Source organism: Schistocerca cancellata, chromosome 9 (genome assembly GCF_023864275.1).
Source record: "Schistocerca cancellata isolate TAMUIC-IGC-003103 chromosome 9, iqSchCanc2.1, whole genome shotgun sequence".
Classification (NCBI taxonomy): Eukaryota; Metazoa; Arthropoda; class Insecta; order Orthoptera; family Acrididae; genus Schistocerca; species Schistocerca cancellata.
In genome coordinates this window covers 47,569,727-47,585,100 of record NC_064634.1, presented here as the reverse complement: position 1 = coordinate 47,585,100, position 15,374 = coordinate 47,569,727, and the positions used below count along the sequence as shown (strand labels likewise).

The window sequence follows — 15,374 nt, the reverse complement described above, 5'->3', positions numbered from 1 at the left end:
GGCAAATAACAGTTCGAACAGAGGCGTAAAAACAGCCTTTGTTGCCTCGCTCCAATCGTGAATGCGACGGGAAGTAACTTCAACATACAATGCAATAGAAAGTACCATCTACCTCGCACTTGGGCGTCTACTCCGCAATCCTTTGTACAATCTACGTCGGAGTCACGCCGCGCGAACATTATTAAGTTTTTTCAACCATAAATACATTGCATTCTGACTACAAGTATGGTTTTGTAATTTCTTTATTGCAAAACCGATACGGGACACCAGCCCCATTTTCAGAAGCACATTACAGCGTATATCTCACCTCTGACTGTCGTCATCTACCAGCAAATGTGGAAGACCCGCGTCCACAACACCACACAGAAAATGACAACTCAGCGGTCCACAACAGACTACTGAAAGGCACCATCTTTCCAGCAAGAAGTTAATTTATTCATATTTGCATGTGAAGACACTGCTGCGTTCCCACTATCTACTACGACCGAAAGTAAAAACATTATTAATTGTCTTCCCTATAATATTCGCAGACTGAACCCTCCTGGATAGCCAAGAGCGCTAAAATGCCCGCTCCCTAGGACATGGGGAAGCGAGCCAGCCCCGGATCGCATCCGCCTCGCTGATTAAGCCAGCCAGCTTGGATGTGGATTTTAGGCGGTTTTCCACATGCAAGTAGGTAAAGACCAGGCTGGTACCCACGTCCCACCTGCGATACAGACTAAAGGGAAAACGTTATCCCACTTGAAAATAGTATCTACACCAGACGCAAGAAGATGGGGTACACAGATCTGTTCCCAGGAGAAGTGGTGACACGAGGGAGGGATTCCCGCCATCAAATACCATTAAAACTGCCGAAACCGGTATAACAGTGTTGATCCCGTAGCGAAATGGGAAAAGTCAACAGGAACAGGAGAGGAAGAATTACATTCGCATACCGAACGAAGGAAACTTGTCTGTATGCCACTGTCCGTGCCCCAATCTCTCTAATTTCATTCTCATCTCCACTACACGATATGCGATGGATAATGGTCGCACAGACTTCTGTGACTACAGATTCTCTAAATTTGTCAAAGTTTCGCGAGAACGCCGTCACCTATCACGCATGGAATCCCATATAAGTCCCTCGAGGTTTTCTGTTACACTTTCGTGTGGGTTACGCCGATCTCTTACGATGCCAGCAGCGCGTCCCTAAACTCTTCCGAAGTCTGTTGTCACGCCTAATCGATGAGGACTGCAACAGTCTAGAAATGAGAATTCTAGCGTTTCGTATATGATTGTATTTGCAGATGCTTTACATTTTCCCGGAACTTTTTAAATAAATCTAAATCTTTCATTCGCCTTTCCTAATACGTGTAGCTTATTAGAATCACCTCTAAATACATATACGATTTGACGCATTCAAGACGGTCACCAATAATTTTGTAATTTAATCGCTTCACAGCGATTCGCACAGTATAGACGCAGATGTAAAATGACAGCCATATCATGATTGGGTTATTGGCCGTCGCTGATTAACTACTCCGGGCGATCACACACACTATTGCTTCTAGTCTATGAACCCATACCTGCGAGCACTCAAGTCGTAAGAATGTTTCCACCTTTTTATCTAATTTACGGGGTGTTTATCGAAAGTACTTGCAAACGGTTGCGAACAGTTCTGGAAACAAATGTCGTCCTCGGCTGCGTCCGTGATCTGGCTAGACTTTGTAACAATTTGAGCGCGCTGGGAAACATTAAAGGTCGCTCCACAGAATACGTCTCAACGGTACTCACCTGTGGGGTTGATGCGGCGCGCCTGTGGTGGTGGTTGGTGCTGCTGCTGTTGGTGGTGATGGTGTTGTTGGTGGTGGTGCTGTTGGCAGGCGCTGTCTGCGCTATCCTCATCCAACACCCAACCGTACTCCATCGTCACATACAGGTCGGCAACGTCAGTTCACATCACACGCGGGCGAACACCGGTCTGTCCTGCGAAGGCGGTAGACGCGGGGAAAGGAAAATCCTCTTTTCCGCACTAGTTTACGTTCAGACTGAGCTCTGTGTAAATGCACCTTCGTCGATGGTACTGTGATGTACTGCTAGGTAAAATGAGTTTTCTACACTAAAACTACAGGAACTAAGGGTCCACGATAAACTAAACAGGTTCGAACGACAGGTACGCACAACGCATGGAATACCAAGGTAACTGAGCAAACTATTCCTAGACTTGTGAATAACACCAGTACACTCGATCGATTGTCACAGGGATATAATTCGCGTAATAGTATCCGGCACTTTGTACTTTTCTGCACAGTTAATTGCACCAAATCGTCAAATACTACTCGGCTTTTATTCCATGAAGAAGAGTGTTTTTTGGCGACTGCTGCAGTTTATTTCTTTGATATATCACTTCCTACAGTTATGGGTTAGAGATCTAGGACAGCATAGCAGTTGCACTGCTCGCGATGTATTGGCTGTTTTTAGTCGCGATGTATTGGCTGTTTTTATTGTCCGTTCAATAAAGATTGACAAGAAACAAGAGTCAAGTGTTTTATGCGAATGGGATCAGGAAACTTTTCCACCGTTGAAGGTTACTCGCCGGCCCGTCAGCTGACGGGCACAGTTCGTGACACACGAAGGGAACGAAAGGGTCCGCACGGTTATTGCTGACAAAACCCGAACTGCACAACGCTTCCAGAGCTGTTCGGGGAGTTGACAGCGAGGTCATTGGCCAGGGCAAGTCCAGCGCTTCCGGCTGTGGCGCGGCGTCACCGTCTTCTGTCACGTCGCCGCTGCGTCAGACCATGACCTTGCGGGGGTCTCCTAGTGTCTCCTCCTGAGGTGCACGAAGTTAGCGCAGCAGCTGGGATCGGTGGTGCCGAGAGCGTAGAAGTCGCCCATCGCTGTCCATGCGCCGCTCACCGGACGCTCGCTGCGACCGCTCCGCGTACTCTCTGATATCGATCTGCCGCGCGGGCTGGCGCGGCGCAAGAGCGGCGCGTGCGGCGCCGGTCGAAGGGTGGGGGGAGCGCCGGTCGAAAGCCGGCTGCGCGGGGCGGCGAAGTGTGCGCGGTGACGTCAGCGCCGCTCGGCCAATGGGCGGCGTCCGCCAATGGCGAGGGCCGTCGGGAGCGGCGGCGCGTGCGCGCGGGACTTTCGTCGCGCGCAGAGTTATCGACTGCGACCCGCAGGTCCTGGCGCGGCGCCATCGGGCGCCGGTCAGTAACGCCATTTTGGCTTGAGACAGGGTTCTCGCTGCGCACCATATCTAGGCATAGCGCATTTGTTTTAGACTAATTTGCGACATACGTCGCGTAGCAAATAACTTGAGCACGCGCTTAACACAGTTCATACCACTAAATAACTAGAATCGACTTGTTATGGAAACTTTATTGACGCGTTTCGGGCATGGAACATCATCAGAATATCAGAAACAAACTTGTGGCATCTCTACTAATATCAGTTCGTTGAGCACCGATGTTGGTCGAGTTCCCACGTGACGATACTTCGTATAAAGTTTGTTTATGACATGGCCGAAACGCTTCAATAAACTTTTTGTAACAAGTTGATTCTTGCTATTCAGCGACCCGAAGGCGTGCTTAGCTATTCTTGTTTTCATTTTGACCATATCTGACAGAAAGATACTTGGTTGCAATTGCATTGGATTCATTCAATTCGATGGAAATGAAATCAATGAAACTGGCATCAATGAGACGAATATGTTCTTACTATCTACCGGGCGATCAAAAAAGTATAAATTTGAAAACTGAGTTGTTGTTGTTGTTGTTGTTGTTGTTGTTGTGGTCTTCAGTCCTGAGACCGGCTTGATGCAGCTCTCGATGCTACTCTATCCTGTGCAAGCTCCTTCATCTCCCAGTACCTACTGCAGCCTACATCCTTCTGAATCTGTTTAGTGTATTCATCTCTTGGTCTCCCTCTACGATTTTTACCCTCCACGCTGCCCTCCAATACTAAATTGGTGATCCCTCGATGTCTCAGAACATGTGCTACCAACCGATCCCTTCTTCTAGTCAAGTTGTGCCACAAACTTCTCTTCTCCCCAGTTCTATTCAGTACCTCCTCATTAGTTATGTAATATACCCATCTAATCTTCAGCATTCTTCTGTAGCACCACATTTCGAAAGCTTATATTCTCTCCTTGCCTAAACTATTTATCGTCCACGTTTCACTTCCATACATGGCTACACTCCAAACAAATACTTTAAGAAACGACTTCCTGACATTTAAATCTATACTCGATGTTAACAAATTTTTCTTCTTCAGAAACGCTTTCCTTGCCATTGCCAGTCTACATTTTATATCCTCTCTACTTCGACCATCATCAGTTATTTTGCTCCCCAAATAGCAAAACTCCTTTACAGTTTATCATAAAAAAAACTTGTGACATCTCTGCTAATATCGGTTCGTTGAGCACCGATGTTGGTAGATTTCCCACGTGACGATACTTCGTATAAAGTTTGTTTATGACGTGGCCGAAACGCTTCAATGAACTTTTTGTAACACGTTGATTCTTGTTATTCAGCGACCCGAAGGCGAGCTTGGCTATTCTTGTTTTCATTTTGACCATATCTGGCAGAAAGATACTTGATCGCAATTTCATTGGATTCACTGAATTCGATGGAAATGAAATCAATGAAAATGGTATCAATGAGATGAATATGTTGCTACTATCTACCGGGTGATCAAAAAGTCAGTATAAATTTGAAAACTGAATAAATCACGGAATAATGTAGATAGAGGGGTACAAATCGACACACATACTTGGTATGACATGGGGTTTTATTAGAACCAAAAAAATACAAAAGTTCAAAAAATGTCCACCAGATGCCGCTTCATCTGATCAGAATAGCAATAATTAGCATAACAAAGTAAGACTAAGCAAAGATGATGTTCTTTACAGGAAATGCTGACCATGTCCACCAACGTTCCACAACAATAGCTGTAGTCGAGGAATAATGCTGTGAACAGCACTGTAAAGCATGTCGGTAGTTATGCTGAGGCATTGGCGCCGGATGTTGTCTTTCAGCATCCCTAGAGATGTCGGTAGATCACGTTACGCTTGCGACTTCAGGTAACCCCAAAGCCAATAATCGCACAGACTGAGGTATGGGGTCCTGGGAGGCCAAGCATGACGAAGGTGGCGGCTGGGCACACGATCATCACCAAACGACGCGCGCAAGAGATCTTTCACGCGTCTAGCAATATGGGGTGGTTCTAATAAAACCCCATTTCATTCCAAGCATGTGTGTCAATTTTTACCTCTCTATCTACATTATTCCGTGGTTTATTAAGTTTTCAAATTTATACATACTTTTTGATCACCCGGTATACTAAAAGAAATAACCTTGTTAATAAATGCCCGTATTTTTCGCATAAAGCGATGAATTTCTAGTCTTTTAGCTCCAATTTTTTTCATTTTCAAGAAATCCAAGAACGTAAGAGAAATGAAAAGTAGATTAGACAGAACACATTTCTCCACTTTGCAAGACTGTACTCCGCCACGACACTTCATCTCACTCAAAGGCACCTTTTCATACGCAGAGGATAATAAGAAAGCGATAAAAGTAATCACATTACCCCCATTTAGGGCCCGGTGGTCCAGCCCGAAACGGGTAAGTCGCGAAATTGCACCAGAGTCTGCCTTAAATCTCACCTTCACCTCTTAACGATGTTTGGCTTCACAGTGAGCGATGACTGTTTCGGATTCCGAGTTAAACTGTAGGTCCCCTTCCAAAGTTGGATAGCTAGAGTAGGTTAGGGTTACGTAAGTCGCCGAAGTGGCGTGCAGTAGAAAGCTTTCACCCGGCCAACGAGCCACAAGCAATTAACCACTGGGCCCGAAATGTATCAAATATTGCGATGAAACACGTATATGTACGATCTATCTTAAAGCTAATTTCCGTACACCCCCTGTGTATTTTTCTTGTGTCTTTACTCTCGCAAAGACCACCGCACGGGCCTTAGATGACGCAGTTAATGAGTTGAACACCACATGAAGCGAATTGTTGAGCATTTTGAATATTTCTGAAACAAGTACAGAAGTTATTTCGGCCACCTGTTTACGAAAAACGGATTTTCTATAGATTTTCGAAACCGATGGACGGCATGCGATACGACTGTGTAGAGAAGTTCCAGAAAATTGGTTCTCTCAAAAACACCAACAACAGATCAGCATTTCTAATAGTAATTACCGTTAAATGTGCGCAGTTTTTATTCTCTGTTGTCCGGTTCTCATCGAAGATTGTTTCTGTATAGCATTTTGAATTCATCAGATCAACAGTGACTCCATTCATAGCAGTGGCCGCTTCTCGGCGTCAAAGGCGCTTGAACAGAACACTGACAGGTGTGGAATTTCGTGATGACGTAATTTAGTTTACATCATTTCTATACAAGAAAAATGGGGTCGCTTTTAGAAATTTCACCTTCATACTTCTAGTTTAGCGCCACAGTTCTATCGATAAAACGTTATCAGAGACAACATACATTAGGGAAACAAGGATGAAAGCTGTCGAAAAAGCGGTACCATCAATAGGTTCCCGTAATCCAATAAGTACTAATTTCCGAAGTACGACTGAAAACCTCCCTTACAACTAGCAAAACATCACCCAGAGCCGAGTATGTATCAAGCGAGAACTGGTATGCGGTGCAAGATAGTAATGTATTCAGCATAGAATCCTGGAGAAAACAGGAAGGGAAAGTGTTGAGCTATACAGGGTGCGGCGCTTAAATCCGGGGAAATGAAACTTTTTTTAAAACCAAATTTGTTAAAACAAGTTACAAATGAAAATGAAAATCCTTTTACATATAAGTACATATAAAGCGGCTGGGATGGATGAAATTAAGTCGGAACTCATCAAATACAGTGGAATGTCAGATCTTAAATGGCTACACAGGATAATTGAAATGGCCTGGGAGTCGGGACAGGTTCCATCAGACTGGACAAAAGCAGTAATCACACCAATCTCTAAACATGGAAACAGAAAAGATTGTAACAACTACAGAGGTATCTCTTTAATCAGCGTTGCGGGTAAAATATTCGCAGGTATTGTTGAAAGGAAAGTGCGAGTATTAGTTGAGGACCAATTAGATGAAAATCAGTGTGGGTTTCGGCCTCTTAGAGGTTGTCAGGACCAGATCTTTAGCTTACGGCAAATAATGGAGAAGTGTTATGAGTGGAACAGGGAATTGTATCTATGCTTTATAGATCTAGAAAAGGCATATGACCGGGTTCCTAGGAGGAAGTTATTGTCTGTTCTACAAGATTATGGAATAGGAGGCAAACTTTTGCAAGCAATTAAAGGTCTTTACATGGATAGTCAGGCAGCAGTTAGAGTTGACGGTAAATTGAGTTCATGGTTCAGAGTAGTTTCAGGGGTAAGACAAGGCTGCAACCTGTCTCCACTGTTGTTCATATTATTTATGGATCATATGTTGAAAACAATAGACTGGCTGGGTGAGATTAAGATATGTGAACACAAAATAAGCAGTCTTGCATATGCGGATGACTTAGTTGTGATGGCAGATTCGATTGAAAGTTTGCAAAGTAATATTTCAGAGCTAGATCAGAAATGTAAGGACTATGGTATGAAGATTAGCATCCCCAAAACGAAAGTAATGTCAGTGGGAAAGAAATATAAACGGATTGAGTGCCAAATAGGAGGAACAAAGTTAGAACAGGTGGACGGTTTCAAGTACTTAGCATGCATATTCTCACAGGATGGCAACATAGTGAAAGAACTGGAAGCGAGGTGTAGCAAAGCTAATGCAGTGAGCGCTCAGCTACGATCTACTCTCTTCTGCAAGAAGGAAGTCAGTACCAAGACTAAGTTATCTGTGCACCGTTCAATCTTTCGACCAACTTTGTTGTATGGGAGCGAAAGCTGGGTGGATTCAGGTTACCTTATCAACAAGGTTGAGGTTACGGATATGAAAGTAGCTAGGATGATTGCAAGTACTAGTAGATGGGAACAATGGCAGGAGGGTGTCCACAATGAGGAAATCAAAGAAAAACTGGGAATGAACTCTATAGATGTAGCAGTCAGGGCGAACAGGCTTAGATGGTGGGGTCATGTTACAAGCATGGGAGAAGCAAGGTTACCCAAGAGACTCATGGATTCAGCAGTAGAGGGTAGGAGGAGTCGGGGCAGACCGAGGAGAAGGTACCTGGATTCGGTTAAGAGTGATTTTGAAGTAATAGGTTTAACATCAGAAGAGGCACCAATGTTAGCACTGAATAGGGGATCATGCAGGAACTCTATAAGAGGGCTATGCTCCAGACTGAACGCTGAAAGGCATAATCAGTCTTAAGTGATGATGATGATGATGATGATGATATAAGTAGTGGTATCTTTTAATTTAACATTACTCAATGTAACCCCCTTCAGCAGCAATGACCACCTCCAATCTTGTCCTGAAGCGATTAACCTCAAGTTGAATAAGCTTTTAATCTTTGCAAAAGAGATCTGAAGTGGTGTATTGCAAAACAGCAAACAATGTGACAATGATTGCAAGACGGCCGGACCTGCAGCCCGCCCGCTATCGGGTGAAACAGCGGTGTTTACTACGGCGCTGGACACAGTCTGCCTTAGTAAATGCCCTTCTGCAACACATGAAAACTATATAAGCACCATTGATAACGAGAATGATTCAGTTACTCAAAGCAAATGACGTAACTTTTAATCTGAAAGCCGTATGTCGAAAGGTTTGGGGTTAAGATGCGCACCTGTGCTTAAAGGTTAAACGGTTTAGCAAACAATATGACAATGATAAGGCTTACTTCAAAGCAACCAAACTCCTAATTTCAATCGGCAACCAAGGTGCGACTGGATCCCAACCCGTCCCTTCTGACAGTTTTATTTTGAGTACAGCCCTGTGACAGTTGGCTGTTGATATTTTCAAACTTAAACTGATTGTCAGTTATTAAGATCGCTCTGAAGGAACGTCTTAAAACATCCCTTGTGAAGACTTATTACAAGAGAACTCACTCGACGGAACCACAAGATTCAGCTAAAATACACGAATAATGACCGGGTCTTTTCAAACACGGAAACGGACAGCTTAGTACAACAGGTTATTCAGATTGTAACTGATGACTGAGAAATGCAAATACATCAAAGAATTGAACCGGTTAACAGCTAAATCTAACCACAAGATCAAAAGTGGTTCAAATGGCTCTGAGCACAACGGGACTTAACATCTGAGGTCATCAGTCCCCTAGAACTCAGAACTACTTAAAACTAACTAACCTAAGGACATCACACACATCTTTGCCCGAGGCAGGATTCGAACCTGCGACCGTAGCGGTCGCGCGGTTCCAGACTGAAGCGCCTAACCACAAGATCCCTCTTTTATTTAACGGCAACCTGTGCCTTAGTACAATTGTTCCGACTGTATTTACGACCAAGAGGTGATTAATTAGAACATTAATGATCGGGTACAAAACGGAAAGGAAGGCCATATAACAGCGGGACAAATTTTCAAACGACAGCTATTGTCTTAGTACTATACTATTGCCTATATATACGACCAAAGAGCCGACAGAGTAAGACTCTGAAGGCCCAACGTATCATGAGTAGAGCATGTCATGAATTCCACTTTACAACACAGGACTTTTGAAGGCAAACATACTACTAACATGCGTAAAGAGAGCAGTACTGAAAAGAAGATCTGATCTTCTCTTCAGCACCGCTCTGTTTACACTTGTTATTAGTTTGCTTGTTTCTGAAGGTCCTGTGTTGTACAGTGGAATTCATGACATGCTCTACACACGAGTTGTGGCCATTATTTAAGTAATGACAGATGTGATGCTGTGGCTTAAACTGTTTGAATTCTAATCCGCGAAGGTGGTCTGTGGCTGGAACCGGTCGATATCTCATTCTAAATTAAAGCAGCTGATGACAAACATGCATTCTATACATCACTTGACGACTGTTTATAGTCACTTTCCAAAAATGTTTAAGATAAAGATTAAACGCGGAAAGCAAATGTCATCAAACGAGAGCAACGCTGGGGCGCCTTTCTGACACGCACAGCGGCCGTGGCAACGCGCCGCCGCCATCTTGTTTGTGCTCCGTCTGCACCCACAACGCACGCACTCGGACAACGCAAACGAGGGCAGGAGTATCTCTCTCTCTTTTACATATCTCCGGCAGATCGATCACATTTTCTTCGCCCTCCTTGGTTTGAAGCTGTCTCCTGTTCCTTCCTCTCTTTTCTTGATACAAATGACAACTTATTTCTTGCCTGTTACCGGTCCCTTTATAGCTAAATACAACAGCAGGCCTAAGCTAGACTTTTCGTTACTCTGTAAGCTGTCCAATGACTTAAAAGTGAGTTAAAGTCGGTGCTGGAATTATTAAAAACGTTGTATATCGCGCTTCAGTAAGCTACGCCTGAGATATTAACTATTTGTGCGAAGTTGCTGCTGTGAATACCATTTAAGCAGCTGAAACTCTATGGTCCGATTAAAATTACTTGATAATTCACGTCTGCCACTTACTCCAGTGTTGTCACATCGGGCTCCTGTTGACGCTCGGCTATAGACGACACACAACACGGCAGGTCACTTCACAAATGCTGTTAATGTGTAGCGCCGAGCGATGTTGGAAGTGGCGGCCGCGAGGAAATGACGGAAACGTGAGATGCTTTGTCGACATCTGATTTAAGTGACCGATGACTGTACTGCGCCAGACGACGGGTTTTGTAACTCTGAATTTAAACTTATATCCAAACAAAACCACAACGTCGCGATGTGAAATGCATCCGAGAAAACGGCGATCAACAATCTGCCAGAATTGAAATCACGATCGCATTGTTCATGGCGTTTCAGGGTGATCTCGACGAACAAACTCAAGAAACAAAAATTTCATATGTTTGTTTGCACAGCCACCTCCCGCAGCAAAATTTCAGTTTTCGCGGTAAAAGCGAACTGTACTTTCTCACTACCGTTGGTCACCTGCAACTAACCTCACACTGACGACACGTGATGCCGCATTGCCGGCCGCGGTGGCCGTGCGGTTCTGGCGCTGCAGTCCGGAACCGCGGGACTGCTACGGTCGCAGGTTCGAATCCTGCCTCGGGCATGGGTGTGTGTGGTGTCCTTAGGTCAGTTAGGTTGAAGTAGTTCTAAGTTCTAGGGGACTTATGACCTAAGATGTTGAGTCCCATAGTGCTCAGAGCCATTTGAACCATTTCTGATGCCGCATTAACAACCGATGAACAGTCCTGGCCGGCCGCTGTGGCGGAGCGGATTTAGGCGCTTCAGTTCCGAACCGCGCAGTTGCTCCGGTCACAGGTTCGAATCCTGCCTCGGACATGGTTGTGTGTGATATCCTTAGGTTAGTTAGGTTTAAGTAGTTCTATGTCTAGGGAACTGATGACCTCAGATGTTAAGTCCCATAGTGCTTAGAGCCATTTGAACCATTTGTTTTGTACAGTCCTGGTTGGCACTTGCTTGCAGATTATAGAAGACACAGGCAGATTCCAAACGAAAAAAGAATGATAGGACGCAAAGAGTCAATACGGTGATGAAAATGACGCGGAAAAGTATTAGAAATAACATTCAAACCAATTAATTTAATAAAAATGTAATACAAGTTTTTTGATTAGATTTAGAAAAATTAAAAAAATTCGCTGCATTTTACAACATCAGAACCTTGGCCCTTCTAGCCGTCAGGTTTATACGGTAACAACTACGCTATGCCATTACAGGGCAAACGGATGATGTTTTTAACCTGGTGTCCCAGTCGTAACGATTAATTGACAGCCTTCAAAAATTCGGCTCCAAGCAGTGTCGTGCGAAGCTTATGTAGTGTAAGTTGATCACTCTGATTATAATAACTTATAAATGATACTTATCGCGTCTTGTATGGAAGTATTCAATACGTTTGGTTAGTGCCATGTGTGAACCGTATTTCACTAGCATCGTTGTGCGTTGGTGTGCGTGTGTGTATTGTTTTCGGTGTCGTTATCATGTGTTACGAAATATAAAATACGCAGGTTGGAACTTAAATAGTGGTGACACTGCTGTGGAGACACTATGCAATGGAACCTTCTATTGTCGCTGATAGCACCTCCGAGCAAAAGGACTCGCCCGTCCCACGTCACCGGTGTGCGCTCAGTCGAGGGAAACACAGCCACTTGCGAACGGGCGGTCTAACGTAACAGTGTCACTATGTTTTCGAAACAGGAACAACGGAGTTGGATCAAGATAAACAATATTACTGTTCGTTTTTGGAGCATAACCTGCAACCTGCCTTACGAAAGAAGCGGCGACACTTTCTGCGCAACCCACCAATCATTTTGCACGACAATGCGCGGGCGTATACAGCGCAAGCTGTGGCTGCTCTGTTCGGTCGACGGGACTGGGAAGTTCTGTACCATCCACCATCATCCCCGGACTTTGATTTGATTACGAAGATGAAGCAACCACTTCGTGGCATTCGCTTCAGAACTCTTCCAGAGATTCGACAGGCAGTAGACGGGTCCATTCGCACCGTCAACGGAACAGGTTCTGCTAACGGTATACTACGCCTTCCACATCGCTGGCAACGGGTTCAACACAACGCTGGTGACTCGTTTGAAGGACAGTAACAGGCGCAAACATGTAACTCTTTAGTATCGGTTGTGAATAAATAGTTGCCACCATTTAAGTTCCAACCCTCGTAGAAGGAACACACCCAGGATTCGGGATCCAAGCACATCAAGAATGAAAAGCCCCAAATTGGAAGAGAACTAATCGTTGTGGCAGTTTGCCAACGGCGAACGGATCGGGCGTGATGTTGAGCGCACTAATTGGACGAAATCAGCTACAACGCATGGAAATGTCAACTATCAAGTCATTTTAATCGTACTGTAGACTCTAGACCAATAGAATATTGCTTTCTTCAACTCTGTAAACTCAAAACTATTCGTATTACCGACCTCGCGAAATATTTACCTTTCCTCCTGAACTCCTACATACATAACGTTGTTGTTTGTTGTTATGCTCTTCAGTCCGAAGACTCGACTGATGCAGTTCTGCGCTACTCTATCCTGCGCTAACCTCTTCCTCTCTATATTAACTGCTGCAACCTCACCCTCTCACTTAAATTTACATTAGGTGTAAGAAAATTCCTCTTTTGCACAAATTCTCTCCTTGCTACAACCAGCCAGTGTTTCATATCTTCTTTACTTCGGTCATCATCAGTAACTTTGCTGTCCTAATAGCAAAACTCATCTACTACTTTAAGTGTGTCATTTACTAATGTAATTCCCTTAACATCAGATACTTTTAATTCGACTACATTCTGTTACCTTGTTCTATTTTTGTTCATATTCATCTTATAAGCTGTCTTCACGGCACTGCCCATTCCGTTCAACAGCTCTTCCAAGTCCTTTGCTGTCTCTCTGAATAAATCATAGTGTCATCGGAAAACCTCAAGGGCTTTTATATTTTCTCTCTGACCTTTCAGTCCCTTCCAAAACTTCTATTTGGTTTCCTTCACAGCTTGCTTAACGTACAGATTGAATAACAAACCTGTTCCCTTTCACGCCCTTCGACCCTCATAACTAAAGTCTGATTTCAGCACAAGTTGTAAACAACCTTTTGCTCCTCATTAAATCACGTTGCTCTTCCAGTGAAATACTTTTGGGTGTCAGGCCACATCGTAACGAACCACTGAATCAACCATAAACCCGACGCGTCGATCGTCTTTGCAGCGGTCCTATTCAGGGCGACTGAAATGTCAGGTTCTACGGATTGCGTTCCCTACGCATACCGTCTTACAAGGGCCAACCAAAAAGTCTCCATTCGAAGGACGTACAATCCAGAATCGGTACGCCAATCAGGCAAAATGGCCATTAGGCAATCATACCACCGAAGCACCAGATCGAAGTTATCCGTTTGGTGAAACACCGTGAAACATCCCCTTTGAAAAATTATATAAGACTGTGCTTAAACTGACACACAATATTTTTAGCGCAACGCAATCTGACTTTCAAAAATCTCTACTAAAGAATGGCCCTGACTAACATTAACCTGTACCTTTCACAAATCACTTACCTCTCTATGCTTTTTGGCAGTGCATTTTCACCGGTAACATTCACATTTTGACAAGTAGAAAATGTGTCTTGACTCATTTGAGAAAACGGTGAGGACCCAAAACCTAAGTCTACAGTATTTGCAATATTGTGTTCTGTCATTTCGGATTCCTGAGGGGAGCTGTTGCCGACCGATCGATCGATAATGCTTCCTTGTTCACTACCTGCTTCACTGTCTATACCATTATTTGCCGCCCGCTCCATTTCCCTATGCACAATTACCAAATTACTACTTCGAATGTCTGTTAATTCACTACACAGTGGTGCTGATAAGCTACGCTCGTCGTCACTATTATTTCTCAGTTTACTTTGAAGCCTAGTGTTACGTTTTTCACACGCCATTATTGTCACAATATTTCACACGATAACACAGAAAAGCACAATTTGAAGAGGAAAAATAAGAGAACACATTAACATAGCACTGAAAATAATATCTAGTTAATTGCAAGCGCAGCTGCGAAATACTTGGTGCAAATCTAAATGCATGCCACAACTGTGTACAACAATGAAAAACTACAACTACAAAGGAAATTCTCTCTATAATTACGCGCTAGCAATAAACAAAATCAACACTAATTACACAAACTACAAGAAACAATCAGAAGATTCCAGTGACATATCCTTGGCTAAGCGTCGACATATGAAACATCCCCTTTGAAAAATTATGTAAGACTGTGCTTAAACTGACACACAATATTTTTAGCGCAACGCAATCTGACTTTCAAAAATCTCTACTAAAGAATGGCCCTGACTAACATTAACCTGTACCTTTCACAAATCACCTACCTCACCAAAAATCTTCTTTACTCGAACTACTGCAATTCAGCGAGCGCCACTACTGCCAGCTAAATAAAAGATTCAAACTACTGAAGGGACTAACTACTAGTAGGCATAGTTAGCAAATGAAAGATTTTGATAGAGAACAAACAATGTATTTACCTTAATAGTGTTGAAAAAGCATAATATACATAGCAGTTCATAATATCCATTCTGTACTCAAAAATCCGCAATCTCATTTCCCACATCCACCACCACTGCTGGCGGCTCACCTCCAACTGCCCAACGCTATGCGCTGTTAACATCCAGCTGCCGCTGCGCAGCACTACAATGGCAGACAACAATGCAAACCAGCACACAGAGCGCTACGCAACGTTGCCAATAAGAAAACATAAACAGCCTACTTACAACCGTGTCCTGCTGCGTGAGGAAGTCAGTAACTGCCTGTTGCGTACCCTCGTCCAACAGGAATGGTCGACCCTTCAGGGCCTTTTTTAAGGGTCCGGAGGCGTGATAGCTGT

At 43.9% G+C, this 15,374-nt stretch overlaps 1 protein-coding gene across 1 annotated transcript in view; it reads right to left on the bottom strand.

Annotated features, from left to right (window-relative positions):
- The window catches only part of LOC126101175 (myelin regulatory factor), a 371,876-nt gene extending 369,970 nt beyond the window's left edge, over positions 1 to 1,906 (bottom strand). The window contains exon 1 of the mRNA XM_049911873.1: positions 1,774 to 1,906. Within this exon, the coding sequence (XP_049767830.1) occupies positions 1,774 to 1,906 (133 nt within the window). The remainder of the gene's footprint in view (positions 1 to 1,773) is intronic.
- Positions 1,907 to 15,374: the final 13,468 nt, after the last annotated feature.